The sequence below is a fragment of the Ciconia boyciana genome, chromosome 5, assembly GCF_034638445.1.
Source record: "Ciconia boyciana chromosome 5, ASM3463844v1, whole genome shotgun sequence".
Taxonomy (NCBI): Eukaryota; Metazoa; Chordata; class Aves; order Ciconiiformes; family Ciconiidae; genus Ciconia; species Ciconia boyciana.
Window position 1 is genome coordinate 25,721,236 of NC_132938.1, and position 24,080 is coordinate 25,745,315.

A 24,080-nucleotide genomic window follows, 5' to 3' on the forward strand; every position below is an offset into this window, starting at 1 on the left:
ATTTTCTGAAAGACAGGTTAAGCATCAGGTAACTCCACCATCATTTTCTTCTTACAGCTTATGTCAGGAACATTACTCACAGCAAAAGACTTCAGCACTTGCATCTCATCCTTCCAGTCCCAATTCCAGTCAGTTTTCTTACCAGGTAGTTCAACAGCCCTTTTTTGTTTATCATGGAACTGAAACCAATACCCATCTCAAGTTTCTGAAAAACCTGTAGCCCCCCAGTGTACTTCTGGAGCACCTCCAAGGAAAAAAGGAAGAGAGAAATTAGGGCATGGCTCTGTGAAACAATGCACAGCAACATTCCTCAAGCCAAGAAACATAAATGCATATCCAGGCAGGTCGAAAAAAAACCATCTATTTCTCAGCACAGAAATGTCTTTATTATGCCTTCAGTTTTCTACTCACTTCAATAATTTCTATTAAAAATTTTCTTATTTTATGTTTTGTACAGTCAGCTGAAGTTCTAAAACTAAATGTATTGACCCATAAGCTTCAACCAAAGGATTGAGGTATGGACACTATTATTATCACCTAGGTATGGAGAAAAATCAATTGAAAATGTTTGATACTGCTCTATGGTATAATTTTTCCCTTAAAAACTGAACAGGACAAACAATGTAAAGCAACAGTCCCATCCCTGCTGATACATAAATACACAAGATCCTTTGCGTATCAACACTCAAAATAGAAATGCTTATTTTGCAAGCTATCATTAGCCTCATTTTATAGATAGGCAATCTGAGGCAGGGGCAAAAGCATCAGGAAGTTACCAGTTTCCATACTGAGATGAAGCAAAAGTGGAAAGAAGATTTAAGAGTTCTGCACCAGCTTTGATGTTCTGTCTGCTAACTTGCACTGTCTTACAACTGTTGGCAGTAGAAGAAAAATGCTGTTCTGAAGGCACTTTGACTCGGACATCCAAGAAATCGCAGGTTACAACTTTTTTGGCCTTTTTTTCATATTTTTGATTTCTAATGGAAGTATTTTTGGAAGACTTAATTCCAATGCAACATAACTTTTGTCCTTTGATCACTACCATGAATAGGCAAGAAAAGCAGTCAAATGTATTTACTTGAAGAATATTCTCTCTCTGCATGTATCAGGAGGCCCTCACAGTGTACCACATTGCAGCTAGAAGGAAAAAAAGGGCGTAGAAGCAGCTATTTTCAAGATAACTCTTGGGCACCAGCCACTCTGGAACTCCAGCTTCCTAAAACTTGGTTTAGATGAAGTGCCTTACTATAGCTTTCTCCATCTTGGTTTCAGTTGTTTACTTCAGTTCAGTTTAGTGTCTTGGAGTTTACCCTAACAAGCAGTTAACATATATACTCCATTGAGATTTTCAATTAATTCATATATTTGTTTTTCTTCTTACTGAAATCATTAGTGCATTGAAAATAAATTTAAGTAAATATACTTTTCTAGTTTCAGTTCAGATGATTCACTGTTGTTTAAGCCATTATATTTTTGCTTTGCGTTTGAGAAGAATTGGCTATTGTTGCCTTAAGGAATTAAAAAAAAACATATAGGACATTATTTTCTGTTTGTTTCTGGTAGTAAATTCTCAGTTTCAATTCAAATCATATTTATTTCTCAGAAACAAGGTTCCAGCTAATCCTGTTATTTTGTTGGGGTTTTTTTCCCCCAAAATGTCTCTGGCTGCACCTGAACATCTTACCTCGCATAAGTAATTTCTATAGGATACTGTTACAATACAGTTACAATCTACTGACAACAAACCAAAAAGACCTATAGTTGTACTAAATTTCTTTGAACAGGATGTTAAATAGAAGGCCCTTAAAAATTGGTATCCTGACCATTTGTTCCAGATTTTGAAGACATGGTTTACCTATATATTTGGTTATGTCAATTAAGCCCACATTTCTGCAGACCAGGAGGATAATACACCTGCATGTTACAAATCCTGTGTGCCTTCCCTGACTTGAACGTGCCACCTAGGCAGGTTTGCACATGCAAGTGCACTGTGTTAGCACATCCAAATTCAATGTGAAAGACAGGACATAGAATGTAGCCAGTATACATATAAATACATAGAATGTAGCCAGTATACATATAAAAAGTAAGGTTTGAAAACAATGGAGCATTTATTGTAGTTATGCTGAAGTGATTCTGACTTCAATTCGAACATACGTATATATCAATTGAAAGAAATTGATGGGTATTAGCATCTAATTATAATAAGTATGCTTTTTAGACAAAACATTTATAAGAAATTTGAGGGGTTTTAAAACTGAAGTTAAATAGATATGTCAGCCTTTCACTGTATTTTTCTTTATGTATCTTTTTTGTCTATAGCAGTCTGATCTATTACTGAGTAACATACTTTTTATCAGCTAATAGATGTATTAACATCACAGTAAGCAGTAGTGCAAAAACCACATTTCTCTGAGTAAAATGGCTATTTGACTGAAATGTATGGCTTTAAAGAGGACAAGAGTTTTTATTTCATAAGAAAGATTTAACTACAAGAGGAAGGAAGCCTAGAAGCACAGGCTGAGGAAGCAGAGAGTTCGATCTCTAACCCCAGGGATTCACAGAAGGCAGTGAAGAGCGAGTGACCACAGGAGAGTCAGGGATCCAGAGGACTGACATTGTAGCCCTTGATTAGGGCACTCATGCAAACTGTGGAAAGATAAGGTTCATGTTCCTGCTACAATTAATATTCAGTTACTTATACAAAGCTATGCGATTTCATATACAGAGAGGAGCTGCACTAGCAGGAGCTGTGACACGCTACTGTTACCCCATCATTGATGCCCAGAAGCCCGATCAGTAGGGTACATACCTGGTGACCACAGACTTGTCCTTCTTCCAGTTCAGGAGGATTTTGAAACAGGCCTCTTGCTCCACAGGTGAGCTTCCTCATTACCTGTCTTGCTTTAGATTTTGACCCACTAGCTACAGCCTGCTCCTCACCAGTTTTCTGCCCAAGGCGTCCTGGTGAGGCATGGCACGAGCTTCTACCAGACTGCAATCCACACTTCCCTTGAGGATGGTAGAAGCACACCTCCAGGACATAAGTGGGAGCATCATTTCCCAACCCTTGACAACAGATGAACAACATAACATCCCAAGGCATTTTAACAGCACTGAAGTCCCTACAAGTCAAGCAGCTGCTCAAAAACCACTTGGTGCATCTCAGTGGCACCTGAATGCTGATGTTGGGTGCCTGCAGGCAATTTTCAGCACGGAGCATGAAGAATTTTCAGCACATGCATCTTCAATAATGTGAGATACTCTCTTTCTCCTAATGGAGCTGTTCTACTTTGAATAAGTGATCTCAGTTTAAGCTTACATTAATTTAGCAGGCTGAAGTGTGAGTCACTCAAGACCTAATTCATGAGTGGGCAAGGCTTTCCTCCTTTAGTAGTGAGCAGTTTCTGTAAGGACAGGGCTGAGAATTAGGAACAACAGCTTCCACTACCCAGTTATACCTAACCACTGCATACCTGTTACAGCTCTGAATCCCTGCCCAGGCTTAGTTCCCTGCACCTACTTCCTATGTCGAATGGGGACAATACTACTTCCTAATCCCTCATGGATCTTGCAAAAACAAATTGTTTAAGGTGCTTAGCTCTGGACACACAGAGGTATCTTAGGTTAAAAAATTAATTGTGGTTAGATTTAATTCCTTCAAATATGATTTCTTGAATGCTTATTCTTCAGAAAGTTGGCAATCCAGGACTGTTCTGAGAAGAAGCAGAGAGGGCATTTGTATGCGCTTCAGTGTCAGATGTGGAACTTGACAAAGACCAAGAAGTAGAAGTGGTAGGACTGATCCCATGAAGCCCAGCAAAAGACCATTGGATCAGATCGTTCACCAGCTACAAAACTATATTTTCAATGAATCTGACACTTTCTGTGTTGGCAAAACAGCAAAAAAACTGTTGCTCTTAAGTTGACAAGTATCTGAAATCACTTCACAAAACATTACAAATCTGACTTTTCAAATTACTTGGTTTGCAGATGTTAACATACAATTTAAAAAAAAAACAGATTAATGAAACCAATCAGTAACGAATATAACTTGCTGTTATTTGACAGCTTGTTTTTATTAAAATTACCACTAAATACCTTAGTTGGAATTAAATGTATCTAAAATTTCAACTTGTTCTGTATTAATAAAAGGTATGGTATTAGGGTTCATGAACATTTTCATGATGATGTCTGAACTAATAACATGAGATGCACTATGAATCCATCATATCAAGATCAAATCCAAATATGGTTCGTTTCCTCCTTTTGGTCATTGTTGTGACTGTGCCTATAATTTTAATACCTTTCCACACCAAGAAGATCAGAGGGAAAAATATTTCCCATCTGGATCTGAACAGTAATTTTTTAAACTTCATTTAATAGTAACTTCAGCCTCAGGCTCAACAAAGCTAACAAGACTACTGCTGAGGTTGCTCTGTGTTAATTCTATAAAGTTTTGTTAGATACAAATGGTTGCTGAGAGCTTTCTACATGTTTGCCAGCCTGGTAGCTTTAAACAGTTCAATCACCTTCAATCTAATGAATCTTTAATTTGTTGTTTTACTATTAAAGGAAAATGACTCATCAGGTGGGAGATTTTGATTCACGAGTCTGCATATAAAACTGTCTCTTGGTACTGAACATAGTGTAAACATTACTGTTCCCTTTAAAAATAATTTCCTATAATAACCATCAAAATGCTGCAATGTTGTTATCACAATTTGAAGTTTCAGGTTATTACTGTAGAGTACTGTGATATTTTTCATAAAGGTCTGAAATAACAGTATTCTTATTTGCAGACTTAGTATGAAACAACATGAAGATTGGGATAAATTATATTTTCTTTCAATCCTGTTGCTTCATTTTTCTTCATTTTTCTATGAAAAATTTGCATTTACTTGAATGTATAGGGAATATGGGGAGGGGGGCAGATATTTCCAGAGGCTGCTGCAAGCCTCTGGCATGGATGCAGTTCAGACACTGAAGCCCCTGGAGGAAAAGCGCAATTCAGAGCTTCTCATTTAGGTCTCTAAAGGTTTGAGTGTTTTTGTGGTACCATGATAGACTACACTTACACAGCCAGATATAAATTTAACCATAACGACACCAAAAGAGTGGAGGGGAGGTGGCTATTCCCTGGTACCAGCTAGAAGGAGATACTTCCAAGCCTCACCTCTCTGTCTAAACATGGGAAGATGCAGCTTTCACAGCCTGTGCATGCATATGCACCCATCCTAAGGCTCTGATGTAGCCTTACAAACAAATCATTTATTAAGATTCCAGCAAACACACATAGTCTGTTTATAGTCCTTAGTTGTTTTTTTTTTTTAGTAGAGACCCCTTTTAATGGAAAACATGCAGTGTGTCTGGAGGAAGGTGTGTTTAGGTGAAGAACTGTTCCCCAGGAACCTGGTGCGTTTATGTGACCTAACCCAGCATTCAAGCATCAGTCTCTCAGTAGAGAAGAGCTGCATTTACTCAGCATGCCTCCTACTTCCAGCATTGGGGTGTGATACCACAGTCCTTTAGAAAAACAGCGTCAGTTACTTTTGTCTTCTCCAGAAAAATGAAAAGAAGTTGTGTTTCAGTACCTCAGTTAAATGGCCAGTGAAACTGGGCTGTAGATTGAGGCTAGTCTGGAGTTACCGGAAAGCACAGGAATGACTCCACGAAAAGTCTTCTACCACATAAAATTTTTTACCAGAGTATTTTTCAAATGGCTACACAGAGTCAGGTAGTAATACCAGAACCTCAGCTAACTTCTGTTGGGGCACTAAGAGGAACACAGCTGCAGTGCAGTGCCTGGGATTGCCCTGCTCTGAATGATAGACCTGCTCAGCACAGTATTTACGATTTGCTGGTTCTTCTTGTGTAGTCAATTCCCTTCTTCATTCCAGTACTGTTCTTTTTACTCCCTATCCTGTTCCTATTTCTATTTCTCTTTGTTTACTTGTCAATTCTACTGTATTTGAATGTCAAAGACACTAACTCATTTAATTGCCTTTCTAAATGCACATATTCACCAAGTAGGTGCCACAGGTGTCTGCTTTAATTGCAGAAATGCCTAAGTTTTGGCTAAAACATGGAGTCCTTGCTCACACCAGCCACGTGAAGCAGTATTCCTGAGTTAAACACAGCCAAGTTTCAGAGGTGTGCTCTGAGCCTGGCCAACTCATGCAGCTTGTATGGAGGACTTCTACCACAATCCCTACCATAGTTTTCTGGTGTGCAGTGGGCACAGTTGCAGAAGACTGGTTGGCACCGTGCTGCCTGCTGTTCCCTGAGCAGTTCTCAGGGAAAAAAATACGTGGCAGTGGGGTGCTGGCATGGCCTCTGCAGCTTCCTTCTTGCCATGGTCCACTTTTTAAGCTCTAACACAAAATATTTTAGCACACTTAGATCCTTACGTGATGTTCAACTGATGTGTTCCTTTCTTGGTACAGCTGTTAGCTTCAGGCTCTCCTGAACACTAGATGTCAACCATAACAAGCTAGACTCAGTTTTCACCATGCAGTGCAACGTATATTCACTCAGACTTCTCTTTCCTCCACACTTCCTTATTCCTTTTCTTCCTAGCAGTATGCATGTTTCATCTTTTAAGATTAACCTTAAAATTTTTCCATAAACCACAACCAAACAAGAAGAGGAGTAATACCTCAAAGCAAAATGATACAAGGCTCATTCTGTTGTTTATTAAGCTTTACGGATGCTCACTGCCATCATCCAAATGGAGGACACTCTTTTGTCTGTGTAATTCTTCTTCTATGCATGTCTGTTCTTCCCTCAGCTAATGCTAGACTTCTAGCAAAATATTAGAAATGTCATCTATAGCACCAGGGTGCACCATGATAAATGTATGTCCTCTACTGTTTAACATTTGATTTTTTAAAATGTGAAGGCTTTCAAATAATATTTGCATAGGGCTCCTTTTTATGTAAAAGCTTATGATACAGTCATCCACAGTGATTCTAGTATTCTGATCACGTCACAGTTCCTCTTTATTGTGTTTTGCTTTAGTAGGCAGGAGGATGATCCCTAATACAGGATTATTTACATAATATCTGTTGCAATGACATTATGACATGCAATGACAAAGATGCAAGAAAAAAGCCATCCGTCTTTTCATTTTAAAGTACTGCCTTTTGTTATTTACCTATAGTACAGTGGAGAGAGAATAGCACAAACTGTACCAGAGAAGCAGAAAAGTACACAGAATAATTCCAAAACAAATTTAGTTGATTACATGCAGTACATTGAAACCAGACATTTTAATGTTGACATTTTAGTATTGTTAATGAAGGCCCAGCTATTGATCTTTGCTTGGGCAACTGTCTGTTGAATCCACTGGACTTAAATTCGGAAAAAGTGTAGCCTAATGAATTTCAAGTAATAATTGCTATACAAGGTAATTGCAAAATTTGCATAGCGAAGCTCCTCTGAGAGAAATTTATGAGATTTCTACATCAATCTGAATGTGCAAACGCTTGCAATTCAGCATTATATGAGTTATTAACCTCACTTGAATAAAGAAGCAAAAAAGTACTATATTTTGTTTAACCTCTGCAGCTTCAGAATTCCAAAATTATAGGGCTCTATGAATAGATCAGAACAGTAAAAACTTAGAAATTTTCCCCGGTTATCTCATTATGTGAAGCAATGTAGATCTCTCTATGAGGGGAGCTACTAGTTAGAATGATCACACAGAAAAATTAAATTCACATAGTAAAAATACTGGATCATTTCATTAAAATTATTATTATTTAATTCGAGTTACTGAACACAATTGTCCCTTTCTCCTGACTTCTTGATGTGCACCCTGAATGAAGCTACTGTGGGATATGAATGGGCAGCCAGGAAAACCCATCTTTCCCCTAATGCCTCTCTATTGGAGCAGCTTCTTGAAGGACTTGGGTGCTGGGACTTGTCTGAGCTGAAACTTGGACTATAGGAACTATCACAGTTCCTACATTCCTTCATTTCTCCTGAGCAGCGGACTGACATGGACTTGTTCCTGTCCACCAGCTCTTTGTCATTACTCCTCTGCTGGAGGATGCCAACCACTTGCATTCAGAGCCAGCACTGTAGTTCATGTGAGCTCTTCCTAATCTGCTCCAGGCAAAAATCAGCCAGGTTAGTTTACACAATGTGAACTGTGGTCTGAGGTGGTTTTGCCTGAAAGAGGTTAGGAAGTGTTCACGTGCACTGCTCTGACGTCTCTGCTCTGAGGCTACAGCATCAAGCATGATGAGCCACTTGAGTACCTTCTGCCAACACAACTGGATTCAGAAAAGGGGTCTGCAGCTTCACGCTCTTATAATCAGTGAAGCAGGCTTCATCATCATCAGTTATTGATTTTCAGGGTTTAGTTATAGCTGGTAAAGTTTAAAACAGCTTCTCATTATGATGAGTGCTTTAAAAAAATGAATATTTTGATTTTTATTATTTACAAACAAGGTCATTTGCATTTTTAGGGTAGTACTGTATTTGCATTAGCATTACTTAACTAAGAGATCTTTCTGATTCAAATCAGGATGCTGATACTGTTGGTTCCTCTCCACATTAAGTACTACTCCTGATTAACTCAAAATCTTTACTGAATACATTTAAATGAGGAAAGAAATAAAAAATCCTACTTACAGGAAGTGAGAGTTCTCACTGACTTCTGTGGACAAGATTTGAATGCAGAATTAAGCTGATGATCGCAAATTTGAAAAATTCTGTCGAAAGAATGCAGGAATGTCGTGCAACTCTATCTTCTATAAAGTTTTTCCCAATCCTTTTTTTATAAAATATTTATGGACAGCAAACTATGGAAATAAATTCAAAAAAATGTCTTCAGAGCATCGCAACCAATATTTTAATCCTCAGTTTTGAAGGTGAAAAATCTCCCATGCCACAGTTTAAGAACTGACTTCCACAAACCTTTGCCAGTATACCAAATATGTGCATCTAAGTACTAAAATTTCTATTTCTTTTTGTATTTGATCAAAACTGTTTTCCCTTGCCCCACTGTTCATTCAGTGGACAGCTACCAGGGCAAAGACATTGAATATTTTTGCAACAAGGGAATATGAGACAGCAAAGCAGCCTGTGGTTCTACAACATTGATTCTTGGTATTGCTGGTATAAGCCACATTTTTAATAATATCAGTATGAGCTGTACGTAACGTCATGTGAATTTTCATCAAACAGAATTCTGTTCCATTACTGTGGAAACTAAGAATAAAGCCAAGAGGTAAAGAATCCAGAGATGCATCCTTACCCTGAGTCCAGAGTAAAGGATTTCCACATTCGCTTTTGCATGTGAGATTAATGCCAACCTGTGACTAATGGGAATCAATAATACACAAGTCAATACTGTGCTAAGAAAGTATGTTGGGTATTTTTAAATTTCTTCTTTTGAATGCCTTTGTATTTTTATTACCAGTTCATATTAAGAAAGACAATGCATCTACTTGAAATTTTACCAAGTCATCATAGTAGGATGCAGCTCGGTACAGTACTCTCAACAGTAATTCATCTTACACTGTATCTGTTTCCCTTCCTAGTAATTTCAAAGTCATTAAACTATTACCACACTGAATTTTATGAAATTCAGATCCTGAGGAAGGTTTTTGCATAAATAAAAAGAAAAATTTAATCCCTACTTTCCTGCAAATACACAGGGCCTACTGGGAGAGAAGTATGGGAACATCCGAATACCGGGGGAAGTTGAGTCAGCAGAATTTGAAATGATCCTGGATGCTGCTGTAGAGGCCAAGCTAGAGACAAGGATTTTAGAAGAGTGGTATTGCAGGGATGAGAATGCAGTGCCACCAGCATATTACCTCAGACCAAAATCTGAAATGCTGAAGAACTACCAGAATACGGTAAGTCATAGTCGCCTCCTTACAAAATTCTTCTCTATCAGTTAGTGGCGGGTGGTCCCCAGGGCCAGGCACTTGCTGCTGTCTCTGAATTAGCTTCCACAGCCCTGTCCACACCTGAGCAACTGGTGCTGTGATGCTCCTTTCCATACATGGTGAAGGGCGCAGCTGCGAAACACCAAGGAACACGACAGGTCATGACTCCTGCATTGATGCACTCTCTGATAACAGCTAGAGCAAGCGGACTGTAGTCATTCATGACCTGTTGGGGCTAGTGGGACAGTTGTACAGATTTATCTTCCCTTCCCTGATGCTAGAATAGGGAGAGCTCAGGCTCTCCTGCCCTGGTATTGTGCTTTTGCTAAATTTCAGTGAACAGGATTTGCAGAGGAAATAAACATTTTCCCTTCTATCCCTGTACAAGAAAGCTCTTTAGCTTTCTGATCCCGAGTCAGATCTCATACTTTTAACTTATTGACTGTATTCTAACAGAAGATTTTTGAACACTATGAATTATCATTTTTAAAACAGGCATTTGTATTTAATTGATGACAATAAAAACTGCATATTATTCCGGGCTCAGTTCTACTCTCCTACACATCCTATATACCCAAGGACAGATTTCAGTTTACAAAAAATGAAGTCCTTAACAGAGTATTCACTTCATTTTGAGTGCATAGTGTATTATACAAGAAAATGAAATTAAACCATTACACTGCATTCACTTATTATGTAGCAGAATGTTTTCTCTGTTGCATGAAAAAGCATTGAAAGCATGAAAAAGAGACATGGAAAGAGTTTTAATGAGTTGAAGACAGTATAATGTGGCTAATTCTGAAGTATTGATCACAAGGGAGAAAGCAAGTTTTGTAACTTTGCATTGTTTTGCTTATGCCGACAGTATCCCTCTGAATAAAGCTTGGCTTTTTTGTTATTAAAACTTTGTACCTTTCCTCAAGCTACTGATACACAGGAGTAAGTAAAAAGCTGTTCATAACCTAAAGCTAACATAGAGTTACATCTCATAAACTTACAGAAAGTAATAAAAGATACACAGCTCTGAACGTGTCAAGGAGTTGCTAGAGAGCTTATCCTGGAGGCTGTTTTTTTTCCTATTACACCCTCCAGGAAAACTGGAGACCCCTTAAACACTTCACCTGCAGTAAGTAATGCAGCAGTGACTACCAGCTGCCTTAGAGAAACCTCCACCATGGCATCTGCGAGATACCACCTAAAAGGATTGGTGAATTTATATTAGAGTCCCTCTCTGATGACAGTAAGATTACTGTTACTATAGCAATGAATGAATGAAAGTAATGTCAGATATAATCCCGTATATTTCAAATATGGTAGCATATATGAGGTGCTTAATTACAGGTACCAGGAACCTAATTTTCAGTTTTGAGATCCAAGTTTAAATTATTATTAATATTCTTACTTGTCATTAAAGGAGCAATAATTTTAGCAGTATTACTGCTGCTTTATTATCATTATTTTAGGCTTGGTTCTCAAAACCCTCTTTCTATAAAGGTGTTACTGGTCTTATTGTTGAATAATATTGCATTAGCTGTGTACAGTAAGAATTCAGAAAATACTCAAAGTAGCTAACTTTTGTATTTCTAAAATGGAATACATTACAATTATCTGCAGTATAAAAAGTTGAACTCTTACTTATTTATTTTTAGTGTATGTGTTTCTCTGTTACCATGTTATTTATGACTTTGAATATTAGACTTTTACTTTCTGAAGTTGTAGATGTATGTATTACAGCTACTGTTTAACTATGGATATTTTTAAAAGATGGAATCTTCTTCAAACTCTGTGAATGAGAACAAATGGCAAGATATATCAGAAGAGATTAAGAAGATTTTTAAGACTGCTGTGAAATTGCTGTATGAGAAAGGAAAAATGAAACACAGCCAAGCAAAGAGATATCTTTCCTCTGGTAAAGTTCACACTAACTGTTTCTGTATATTCACTTATCTTTTCTATCAACCTTTCCACAAACATGAAAATACATTTCTGTCGGCGCTTCTCATATAATTGAAGAGAAAAAAAATGTTCATTGTGCTTGCTTGAGACCAAAAACCATATGAAAGCACCCAGCAATTTTTCTGTGCTTTTTCTGTTTTTTACAGAAAACAGATGCAATCATTTAAGAGCCTGCATGTTGGGGGTGGGGGATGTTCTTGAACTGTTTATAAAGAAAAGATAACAGAGACTCTGTGTTCTCTTTTCATCCTCAGCTATTGAAGATGAACTTGATTTTGCCTTGGGTAAACAAACACCAGCTTTCCTAAAGAAGTGTGTTTGCTACATTCGGAAAATTGCCAACATTGAGCGTTTCGTTAAAATTCCAGAGATGGGAAAGTACATGGATGTGGTACATACAGCTGGGAAGTTTCTACGAGATCCCGAAGCCCATGAGAAACTGATCAAGCTCAGGGATGAATTCATTCCTACCATCGTCGCATCATCCAATCTGAGAGTGTACACGTCCGTCACTCACTGTGACATGAAACTGGGCTACTCCCAAGAAGTGGAGAACCATTACATCGAAGGACTTGGTAAACAGTTCTATGAAGACATGATTGATATAATCCAAGCAACAGTGCAGCAGAATTTTGACACTGAGACAGACTTGCTGTACGATGAAGTTCTTCAACACTCATCGCTATGTAAAACGTACTCCACTTTTTATGAATATAGATGTGAGGCATTAAACATAGTTCACAAGTACGTTCTACCTAGCAAAATAGGACACATTAACCCTCTTATCATATACGGAGGACCATGCACAGGGAAGACTCTTTTATTAGCCGAAGTGGCGAAAAAGGTAAATAAATACTTTATATAATATGGTGATGTTAGGAGCATTAGTGTGTAAGGGCCAACTTAGTTTTCATTCTTCCTTTTGTCAAGAGATCTGATATCAGCCCTCAATATATAAAATAAAAATAATAAAAAGTATATTCTGCATATTATTGTACGCATATTGAGAAGAAGACTTACCTTTCAATAATAACATGTCTGTATCATGTGCCTAGCCAAAACAAAAGTACTTTATCAAAGCTCTTAAAAACCTAATAGGAATCAATATATTTTTGAATTAACAACATGTATTTTAGAAGGATCTCTCTCCCTCTTGTTCCACTGAGGTCCTATGAATCTGGAACCATCTAAACATCATATGCTGCTTTTAGTCTTATTCACAACTACAACATGTCTTTCCAAGTTATGCCATCTTATGTTCTCATCAGAAATTATTCCGGAATTAGTCTGATACACTTGCTACAAATACACTTGCTACAAATCTATGTGTAATAACCTTCAAAAATACCTGTACTCATTTATCTATCTGACATATGCTGTTTAAGTAATTGAGCTGAGTACTACAGGGAGATGCGTGAAACAGATGAGATGTGCAAGGCAGGACCAGATGCAGAAAAAGACCAAGCTGACATCTGTAAGCCTAATTCTCCAGCTGGGAGTCACAACTTTGAGTTCCCTGCAGGGTGCTCAGAGAATTTAGCACAGTAGGCTGGGAAACAGCCGTATCAGCTAGAAGGAAATGGAGAAGGGAACAATAATGTTTAAAATCCTGTATCTTTCCCAAATGTGACTTCCTGTAGATTCACATTAATTGCGTATATGAAATTGGGATTTGCAACTCAAGATCTCATTTCAGATCTGAGTACATACGTTAACCTAGAGACTCCGGTTACGCTTTTCTTTTAAAATACTCTGTAATAACTTAAAGTGACGTGAAAAGACTTAGCAAGTAAGAGAACTGAGTGTGTTAGCCTGCACAGACTGAGAGGATTTAAAGCTACATTCCTCACTTGCTTAGAGTATGCTAACCAAAAAAAAAGGCAAGAGATACTTTTTACCCCTTGCGGCAGTGTGTAAGAGCAAAAGTCACAGGTACACCAAGACAGAGCGTACTTCTGTGGCCCAGGAATTAAGGTAACCTACTAGTAAAGGACAATCTGTACTCTGATCCCTGTCCTCCAAAACCGTCAGGGCGTGCATTTATACTCAGCTGGGAATCAATGTTAAAGAAGTTTAGGTGGCAAGCTGGTCTGCCTGGCCATGGATGACATTGCTTAGTGTCTAAGGAAGTTTATTAATCAGAGAATCTACCTTCTGACTTTCAAAAATGATTTTGCAAAGAGTACCCTGGGATTTATGGACTACATTCTACTCCTGTCCCCTTAGACCTAAGCCTTTTTGTGGATCTGGGTCTTAGTGTTTTGGGATATTACCTGTGCTAAACAAAGATGACACATGATATGAATTTCATTCAGTGCACATAAATCAAACCAGCCTTCAAATCTGCCAGGAAAGCATTTCCATTCAACCAGTAACATTTAAAAATGTTTATTTATATATAGGCAATCACTATTTATAAACTCTGTTACTGTGCTTCATTTAGATATTAACTAACTAAATTATGCTCTATATTCCAGTCTTATTCCTGGTTGCAGGAAGAGATGGGACCAGATTCTGACCCTGTGGTAGTTATAAGATTTTTGGGATCTACCGAAACAAGTACAGATCTGAAGAATATACTTCAAAGCATTTGTGAACAATTAGCAGTCAACTATCGTTGCCTCGTACAAAGTTACCCAAAAAAGATTCATGACCTTCGGGACTTGTTCATCAATCTCTTGAATGAGTCTTCATTCCACAGGCCGCTGGTGATAATATTCGATGCCCTAGAACAGCTAACAGATAGTGATGATGGTAGGAAGCTCTGGTGGCTTCCCATTCACCTTCCCCGTTCAGTACGGATAATTTTGTCAACACTGCCAAATAAGCATGGGATCCTGCAAAAACTGAGGTGCCTTATTCATGAAGAAGACAACTACATTGAATTGACTGCAAGGGACAGAAAGATGTGTAGCCAAGTACTGAAACATCAGCTGCTGAGAGTTAAAAGGAAAGTGACATCAGGGCAACAAATCTACGTCAATGAAGCATTCTCCAAGTGCACACTGCCTATGTTTGTGAACTTAACCTTCAGAGAGGTCAGGAATTGGAGATCTCACAAAGATGTGGATGAGTCCTCCCTCTGTGTCACTGTCCATGAAAGCATAGAGCAGTTGTTTTGGTCACTGGAAAACAAATGTGGTTCAAGACTACTGTCAAGAGCACTTGGCTACATCACTATGTCCAAATCTGGCCTGAGTGAAATGGAACTGGAAGATATTTTAGCCCTTGACAATAGTGTTATGTATGAACTGAGTGAGAGTGTCAGAGAAAGCAACCCACTGAGAATTCCATATATATACATTGCAAGGCTTAAGGAGGGCTTACAGGGGTACTTGATAGAGCGACAGGTGAAAAATGTAACGCTGCTTCTTTGGGCAAATAGGCACTTGCACCTAATTGCCCAGAAATTGTACCTGCACAATGAAGAAGATTTACATGAAATGCACACGGTCATGGCAGAGTATTTCCTTGGTGTTTGGTCAGGTGGACGAAGAAAACCTTTTTACAGCAATGACCAATATCTGAATGGTTGTCCTGACCATGACAGTAGAGGCCTGAACGAGGATGAAAAGCACTGCATGGATCAGACTGCTTTTGACAGGCAGGCACCTGATCAGCCGTGGGTCTTTCAGTGTAATCCATTAGAGCCTGATATCTTTTTTATCAATCACAGAAAAATGACAGAGCTTATTCATCACTTGACAAGATGTGGAAAAACAGATGATCTTCTGTACGGAGTCATTATGAACTTCAGCTGGCTGTACACCATGATTAGAATAGGGCAGTTTGATAAAGCACTTTCTGACATAGAACTGGCTTACACCTACTCGCAAGAAAAGGAGCTGAAATTTCTGGCCAGTACCCTCCGCAGTATAAAGTTCAAAGTAGTAAAATACCCAGGTTCGCTCTCCGCTGAATTGCAGCAGAGACTTCTCCCAGTAGTAAGTTCATTGCCCAAACTCAGACATCTCCTCTTAGAATGTGACAAGGATGGACCCAAGTACTGCTCTATCGTCCCTTTGCATTCCTCCATGGATGTGACTTACAGCCCCGAGCGCCTGCCGCTGTCATCCAGCTGCATGCACGTCACTGAGATTTTGCCTACTTTTAATCCCAGCACAATTATTGCTGCTTTAGAAAATGGCTCCATCAGCACTTGGGATGTAGAGACCCGCCAGTTACTAAGGCAGATTACAACAGCTCCATCTGTTATCCTAGGGATGAAGCTTACTAGTGATGAAAAGTATCTTGTAGTGGCTACCACAAAAAACACTCTTTTGATATACGATAACATAAATTCCTGTCTTCTGTCCGAAGTGGAAATTAAGGGGTCAAAGCATTGTGGAACTGGGGGGGGCTCCAGTTTTATAAATGGATTTACGTTATCAGTCAACCATGCGCTTGCTTGGCTGGAGGCCAGCAAAGACGTTACTGTAATAGATCTGCTTTACGGTTGGCCTCTCTATCACTTCCACTGCTGGTACGAAGTTACCTGCGTGCAGTGTTCTCCAGATGGAGTTTATGCATTCTGCGGACAGTATTTGAACACCGCGACCATTTTTCACTTGGGCAGCGGAGAGAAGCTGGCCACCGTGACCTCTGAATTTTCTGGTGGATTTGTGAAATTCCTTCTCATTCTGGACACAGCCCAAGAAATGGTGATGGTGGACAACGAGGGTAGCCTCTCTGTTTGGAATACGGAGGAAATCGCGAATCCCCAGCTTACGGATGACTTTGACTGCAGGAGAGAAGACAGTGAAGTTGTCAGCATAGAGCTTTCTGAAGACCAAAGTGCAATTTTAATTTGTAAGGCTCTCAGCATTGAACTTCTTGACACTCGTGTGTGGAAGGTGGCTGAAAAGTTTAGAGCTAAACACAATGAGCGCTTTATATCTGCTGTGTTGTCCAAAAATGGCAACTGTATAATTGCTTCAATGGAAAATACCTCAGCCATTTTTGTTTGGAGGAGAGATACGGGACAGTGTATGGCAAGCTTACAGGAAATCTCAGGAACTATAGTCAGGCTAATTAAATCAAATCATCATAACATGCTGCTATCCTTATCCACCAGTGGTGTCCTTTCTATTTGGGATATAGACATCATAACTGCTATGTCCAATATTGACAAATCTGGCAAGCCTATCCAAAGACTGGTGTTGCCAGCCAGAGGTGAATTAATATACACATTGGATGGATCAGATTCTGTCCATAAGTGGAACTTCAGCACTGGATTTATTGAAGCCGTGTTCAAGCATGAAGGTATTGTTGAAAACTGTGTGCTGACCTCTTCTGGAGAGATAATGGTTACATCAGATGATAAATGCAGCCAGTACGTATGGCACACTGTTAGCGGCGAAAATATCTTTCGCATTAATGGACAAAAAATCTCAGAGCTAATGATTACTCATAATGATCAATTTGTAGTCTCTCTGTGTGAGCAAAACGCATCCAGAGTTTGGCGACTGGCTACAGGACATAGGGTTTGCAATATTTTAGTTGCCTTACAGAATGCATTTATAACAACTGCAAATACATTTGTAGTCGGAATGGCAAAGAATAAAGTGTTGGCAGTGAGTCTCTGGACAGGCAGTATAACCAAGAAGTTTTGCTGTGATGATGGTGCAAGCATTGTGGATATTAAGCTGATACCAGACTGCCCAGATATTATAGTATTTATAACATCTACTGAAACTGTGAATATCTGGAGCCTAACAGAGGAAGTCATCTGCAGACGCGTACAATTGCCTACCAATTTCTTAAAAAATCTGGAAGACATTGAAATATCCCCAAATGGGAAACTAGGAATTATAACCCGTGGTGATGAGAACATCAATGTGCTTGATTTATACAGTGGAAAACTTCGTGTGGTTCATGCTCCAGGTGTCATCTGGCGGCAGAGGCTGTCTCGGGATGGCCGCTATCTTGTGTACATCTGTTTTCGCAGTGAAGAAGATGATGACAATGGTGCAGTCTCTAGTTTAATAGTAATGAGGCTAGCGGATGGCAAAAACATCGGTGCCTGTTCTCTTTATAAAACTCCCACTTTTCTTGCACTCTCACAGAGACATTTAAATATTATTATTGGATTTGATGACGGAAGTATAGGTACTTACACTGTAGTGGATCGAGTCGACGCTGCACTGAAGATCAAAATTGCTACTTCAAACAGCCGTCAGATTTTCAACAACACAACCCAAGTGATTAGGCCAAAATGTCACAATTATAGTTTCAAAGTGACTGCAGACTGCATTTGGAGGGAATCAACGGAAGTATTTGCAAGGGATAGCCCTATTACAGTTACAGAACCTGAGGTGAGTGAAGCGACACCAACCAAAAAACACAACTATTGCTATGAGAAAGTGTGCTCAGCCATAGATTGCAGAGGACACAGCTTTGCTGCTGACAACTGAGTGACCGTCTGGACTAGCTTATCTGAATAATAGTATACATGCATAGATTTGTCTTCTGAATTCACATAAAAATCAGTGCATTTCTTGAAAGACAGAAACAGCAGAGGGCAGACCAGCTGTTTTTTCCTCGACAAATATTCTTACATTTATGTAAACAAAAAAAGCAAACATAAAGCAAATGGGCTGCAGGGTTTTTTAAATTTCGGAATACAAGGTTCAGTCCAGGATTTCACCAGGGCCTTGATTAAAAATTTCTAGCAATACTATCAAAATTGTTATGCTATTACAGAAGTTAGGTGATCTTATCTGGGATTGACAAACTGTTTTAACTAGGACTAAAGCTCCATATGATCAGTGAGAAGAGTCAGACCACTATTTTATATACCAAGTCGCCTAGATGGGTCTATAGCTAACAGCCAACTTTATACCCACTTGCAAAAATGTTTTTTTCTGCTTGATGGTGCAATGACAAGATGTCACCTGCCAACCTGGAACACTTGATACATTCCATCATCATTTAAAAAATACCTACTTTTTTTTTTAATTGGGATTAATCTTTGGGTTGAAAGGAGTAGGTGCCAGTCAGCTGCAAACATGTTAACATGTGAGCTGATAACTATTTGTTCACCTCAATGAGTGGACTGAAAGATTTTTTTTTAATTGCATGCAGGGATTTCAGGTTTCTGTATTGTGATAAAAATTATAAAAACCTAGGTCATACAAGGAATATAGGGTTTGGGGGTTTATTTTTGGTTTGGGGAATTTTTTCGTCTTCACAGTGTGTATTAGTACAGGTCATAATGAAAACTTTTTCAAAGAGAAAGGGCATTACAGATGAACAGTTAAACATTAATTTCTTTATGTTAAAAGGTTGCTATCCATTTTGTTGTAAGAAAGTCTAAAGTATCTCCTATGTCCCCAAAGTAATCATAATAGAAAGTTTTCAGCCATGTCATGTATTAATCTTGATAACATTTGCCTTACTATCCTTTCTGTTCTTTCCCCTGATAAATACAGATCAGATGACCAAACACTCTGGGACTGCTTGTATATGTGCAGAAATACTCCACTAAATGTAAAGGCTGTCCAAAGGTTCTTTACTGGTCCAATTTGTAATGGGTTTTTCTTACTTCCACATACTTACAAGATGCACTTTCTGCTTTAGAACTGTTCTGAGCCTTTTGTACAGTTTTACCAGTTTCAAGGCAGAAATTGTGAAATAATGACAAATGCTTGAAAAAAATTACATTTTGCCCAAGTAAAAAACAATACTGGACAACATCTGAAAGGATAAGAAGATTTTTCCCTCCTTACATATCTTAAAGTTGGCACACTTGTGGAAATATTTTCAAATTATTTAAACAAAACAATTTTATTTTTAGAATCAGAACTCCATGCCACAAATTTCCAAGAAATGAATGCTAAGCTAGAACTTAATGTAGTGTGTGAATGTTCAATGTACAAGCCAATATAGTATATTAAGTGACTTGAATGATTTTTCCTAACTTGTTTGCAACTAATAGATCATATTGAATGTTTTTATGTAAACTTTGTATTGTTGGGAAAACCTACCCAATCAGAGATTTATATTTTCATAAATGTCAAATTTAGTTAAATTTTGTTACAGAGTTGTTAAATTAGAAATCTATTGCAGTCTTCAAACAATATACAGTCTTGTGTATGCATTGTTTGTACTAATAAACTAAGGAAACAGACTTGTGTATGTCCCTTAATTTTCAGAAAATTTCACTCTGGCAGAGGGACACAAGGCATTTGCAGCTCCCATTAGCCTTTATTTAAATCATTTTTAAGGGCTATATTCGTAAGGAAAAATTCCAGTATTTTTCCCACTTCAGTTAACTAAATCAGGCATTCAAGAACCAATGAAATTAACCCCAAAAAATCCATGCTTAGATGCTGCTTATGACTAGATTGCATACTGCCAGTGTGCAAGTCAACAGACACAAAGGCTTGTGTAACCTACCCAGTAGAAAGCTCAGAAAAGAGGGGAGCACCTGAAATCCCACTCCCCTTCAGACCTTTGGAGCTACAGGAAGGGGCTGTGGGATCCACACCTCCCGGGATCCTGTCCTGAAGGTAAGCAGCTTCCACCTTCTTTCAAATACTGGGCATGACTCACACGTTTCAGCCTTGAACTCCTTGTGCATAACCTGCATAATGTTGGAAAGTTAGTTCCCTCATTATCTTGGAAGAGTAAAAATACATCTCCTATCTGCCAGGAGAGTGGCTAACTTTGGGTAGTAAAGCAGTATAACATAGAAACAAAGCAAAACACAGAAACAGAGAAATGTTCTTCCTCTTTGGGAAGCACTACCAGAACGCAGCTGGTCGCAGCTCAGCTGAGTGGCTTATCGATAGAGTACCCATACTTGCTCCTCTTGTTTTCTGGCTCAGTGAACTTTGTGGACTTCTGCATAGTGGCAAGGTTTCTTGGGGCAGGAGATAGTTGCCAGCAAAATAGAGGATCGGCCTAAAAGTGAGAGCAGTCTTCCCTTTATCTCGGGTCAAAGAGGGAATTGATTTTAGGCCTTGCCTAGTTGGTCAAAGCAATAGGCTGACACATGAAAGCAGTGATGCTGTATATAAAAAGGCGTGGGTGTTCTTGTCCTGCTTTGAACCTTAGTCTTCTGTGTTCTAACCAAGGACAGTAAGAGTGGGGCAGCACTACTATTTTTCTTAATTGTAAAACAATGAGAAAGACAAACATGAACGTGACTCCTAATCCACTTAAGCCCTTCAGCCAAGTATTGGGTTCCTGATCTCATTGAAGGATGCTGTTTAAGTCCTGTCCTTCCTCATAGTTTATCTATTAAGACATAGATAAACTATCTCAGTCAGCTTTCCAGCTTTCTGAATCTATTTCTCAGGGGTCAGACTCCTCACACTGAGCCTAAGCAGCAGGCACAGGTTTCTGAATGGCATTAGGCTGCTCAGTGTCCAAATACTTGCTACGGCAAGAGTGAGCACTCCATAGCCCCTCACAAATCTGTCCCCAAGTATGTCTATGCAGTGGTACAGGGACAACGTAGTTTCTCTAATAATGAGCCATCCAAATGCCAAGTGCTGTTCTATCCCTACATAGGAATAGAGCAATTTACTTTCTTTCAAGGAGCACTATTTGTGTATCTAGAACAAAGGTTTCATTTATTCTTTATCTATCTAAAGTGCATCAATAAACAGGCTCAGATGGGCTCCATATTTTCTGACACAGAAGATTCTAGGAATAGGCTGTAGCTGCAAGAAAGCTTTAGAGGGGAATTAGCCGGAAATTCTTTGGCAGACAAAGGTAAGCCGGAGGTCAGCTAGAAAAAATATTTTTATCAGTCATTTCCTTTGCACCACAGCTGGGGAATGCACAGCCCGTGACTTCATTTCATACGGCCTGTGGCCATTCGACTTTTTTCACATTATTATCAGATAACATCAAAATGTGAGTTAACATGTAGCCTGGAAAAGGCATTCAGAAGGCATTCAGATTTCAGTGGTTCGCCAGCCCTGATTTCTCCATGCTGCATACTCAAGCCCTCTACATAAACCTGTGGAAACAGAAGTTTTAGCCATCTAGCAAAGGGAATTTAAAGCAAAAATCCATCGCTAAAATGGCGTTCATATGCAGGGGGGACTATTTCAGCCCCAGATCAGCTTAAAATCCTGAGATTTTGCCCTTTGTCAAAAACTTACGTGTGTTTATACGATACATCATAAAATGGGTCCTTTGGGTCATTTCCATTAGGCTGTTAGCAACAATCTGCATTGTTTTATTTTGTTGATTAAGTATTAAACATAATCCTGTTTTAACATAAATATTAAGACTGCAAAAGGACAGCATTCTGAAATCTATTTTTATTTCTTCTAATTATAAAACCAAAGACACCTTACTTTTTCACACATTATTTTTTATGTAACCAAAAATGGATTATGTAATCATCCAAATGCGGACTAGGGCCTTTGGATAGTTTTGGTTATCAAGGATTTGTTATTAAGAATCATTATCAAGCATTTATGCCACACATACAACCTACTTCAAAGTTCTTGTATGGTGTTAAGGATGTTACTCAATATCTCTTCCTGGAACACCACGTCACTGCAGGGAGAGTAATGAGCTACGTTTTTTTCCCATGCTTTACCTTTCCAGCCTGGTCACTGAACACCATTTTGGAGGCAGTCTCCTTACTTGTATGACGTGAAGTGATGCTCTCAGTGTGGGTCTAAATCATAGTCTCAATTCTCAATTTCAACAGGGAGGTCAAAGGCTGAAGGAATAGCCATCACAGTCCTTCCCAGGGTGGGATGAGGCATTTTATCATGTGGTTCTCCAGAAGCGGCAGTTTGCACCACCATCCTTCTGTCAAAAAGGGACTTTCACTATCAAGGACCAGCTACGCAGTGCTAAATTCACTTGAAAACACAGGCCAATAACCAGAAGAGTGTGAGGGAACGTTCTCCCAAGATGTCCAGTCCAGCAGAACGTGCTCTTAAAATCAGAAGTGGTTCCCAAAGGGACCGTTAAAATCTGCCCCTAGCAAGCTCTTCTGCCTCCCTCCGCTGCCCCATCATCCCAGGCCCACGCTGCTCCTGCTTGCCAGGGTAGGTGATGCTCCCATCCCAGCTCAGCAAAGCCCCTGACGTGTTCCCAGCCATGGTACACTCTCCACCTGCAGCGCCTGGCCTTTTGGCAGCACACCGGTCCCCTCTGCAGCCTCAGCAGGGAATATACAAAAGCAGATTTAAGGCATGTTCACATGTTCCCACTGTCACAGCTTTCACCACACAATACTGCCACACCAGCACGGGTCTTACTTTTACATAGCATATAACAGAGATAAATAAAATCATCTCCCCGCTTTCATGCCACAGTTCTGATTCCACATGCATTTCGGGTCATGCAGGAAAGCTTCTAGACTAAAATGGATCTATTCAGCATATTTAAAGTGAAATACACACACTTCCAAGGTGAGAGATGAAGCAAAAATCCGGACATGCTGTAGCACAGATGATAACAGAACATCCCAAAAGCAACAGGATAGTTTGCTGCCGTTTGTCTCCATTATTCCATTGCCTATTAGTAAATTGCCTGGCACTTCTCACTGGAAGATGATGTTGACGATAGTATCTGAAGTTACAAAGTTAACCTTTTGGGCTGTAATTTTTCAAGGCAGACTTCTATCTCAGCAGGAACGTTCTCCAGAAAACCTCAGCCAAAACAGTCACCTAAGGTACAAGAATGAGATTAGAGGAAAAAGAGGATTTCTGCAGGCTGAATGTCTCAACTACTTTTCCTTTGAAAAAAATGTTGTCACACCCGTGTTTTTGAACAAAGACTATGGATTGGTAAGACAAGTGATCATTTCATGCAGGACACGTCTGTGAAAACATCACCAAACTATCAGCCTGAAAAGATCTCAGCAGTTTGCGCACATTCATAGAAAACGTTAGGTTTCAGGAACAGTACTATGGGAGCACAGCACGCTTGGGACTGCAGGGGCTGGGGCAGACCTTCGCTGCGACTGCAGGAACACTGGGTGTGGGTTCGAGAAACCACAAGAATGAATAGTCTCTGGAACGCCAAAAATACGGTAGCCCTGAAAAGGGTCTGAGGAGGAGGCCGAGCACCAGGAGAAAGGGGGAGGCAGCCTCCCCGAGGTCACTTCCAGTGGCCTCCTGGCCTACAGCACAGCTTTTCGGCTCGGATATTTCTCAGCCTGTAAGCCCAGCTCACTAGCCCAACCGCCACGAGGGTAATGGCAAAATGCCACCGGATGCAGAGCTGGCCCACGGGGGCTGG

At 39.4% G+C, this 24,080-nt stretch overlaps 1 protein-coding gene across 4 annotated transcripts in view; it reads left to right on the forward strand.

Moving 5' to 3' along the window:
* Window positions 1-19,964, forward strand: part of NWD2 (NACHT and WD repeat domain containing 2) — a 57,994-nt gene extending 38,030 nt beyond the window's left edge. For 2 of the 4 annotated variants that reach the window (XM_072862829.1, XM_072862831.1), the window contains 4 exons: window positions 9,669-9,872; window positions 11,670-11,814; window positions 12,116-12,705; window positions 14,339-19,964. In XM_072862829.1, coding sequence (XP_072718930.1) covers window positions 9,669-9,872; window positions 11,670-11,814; window positions 12,116-12,705; window positions 14,339-18,274 — 4,875 coding nt within the window. In that variant the 3' untranslated portion in view covers window positions 18,275-19,964. Of the gene's footprint in view, window positions 1-3,169; window positions 3,256-9,668; window positions 9,873-11,669; window positions 11,815-12,115; window positions 12,706-14,338 lie in introns of those variants that run through there. The other 2 variants (XM_072862830.1, XM_072862832.1) reach the window with 2 other exon arrangements.
* The last annotated feature ends 4,116 nt before the right edge of the window (window positions 19,965-24,080 follow it).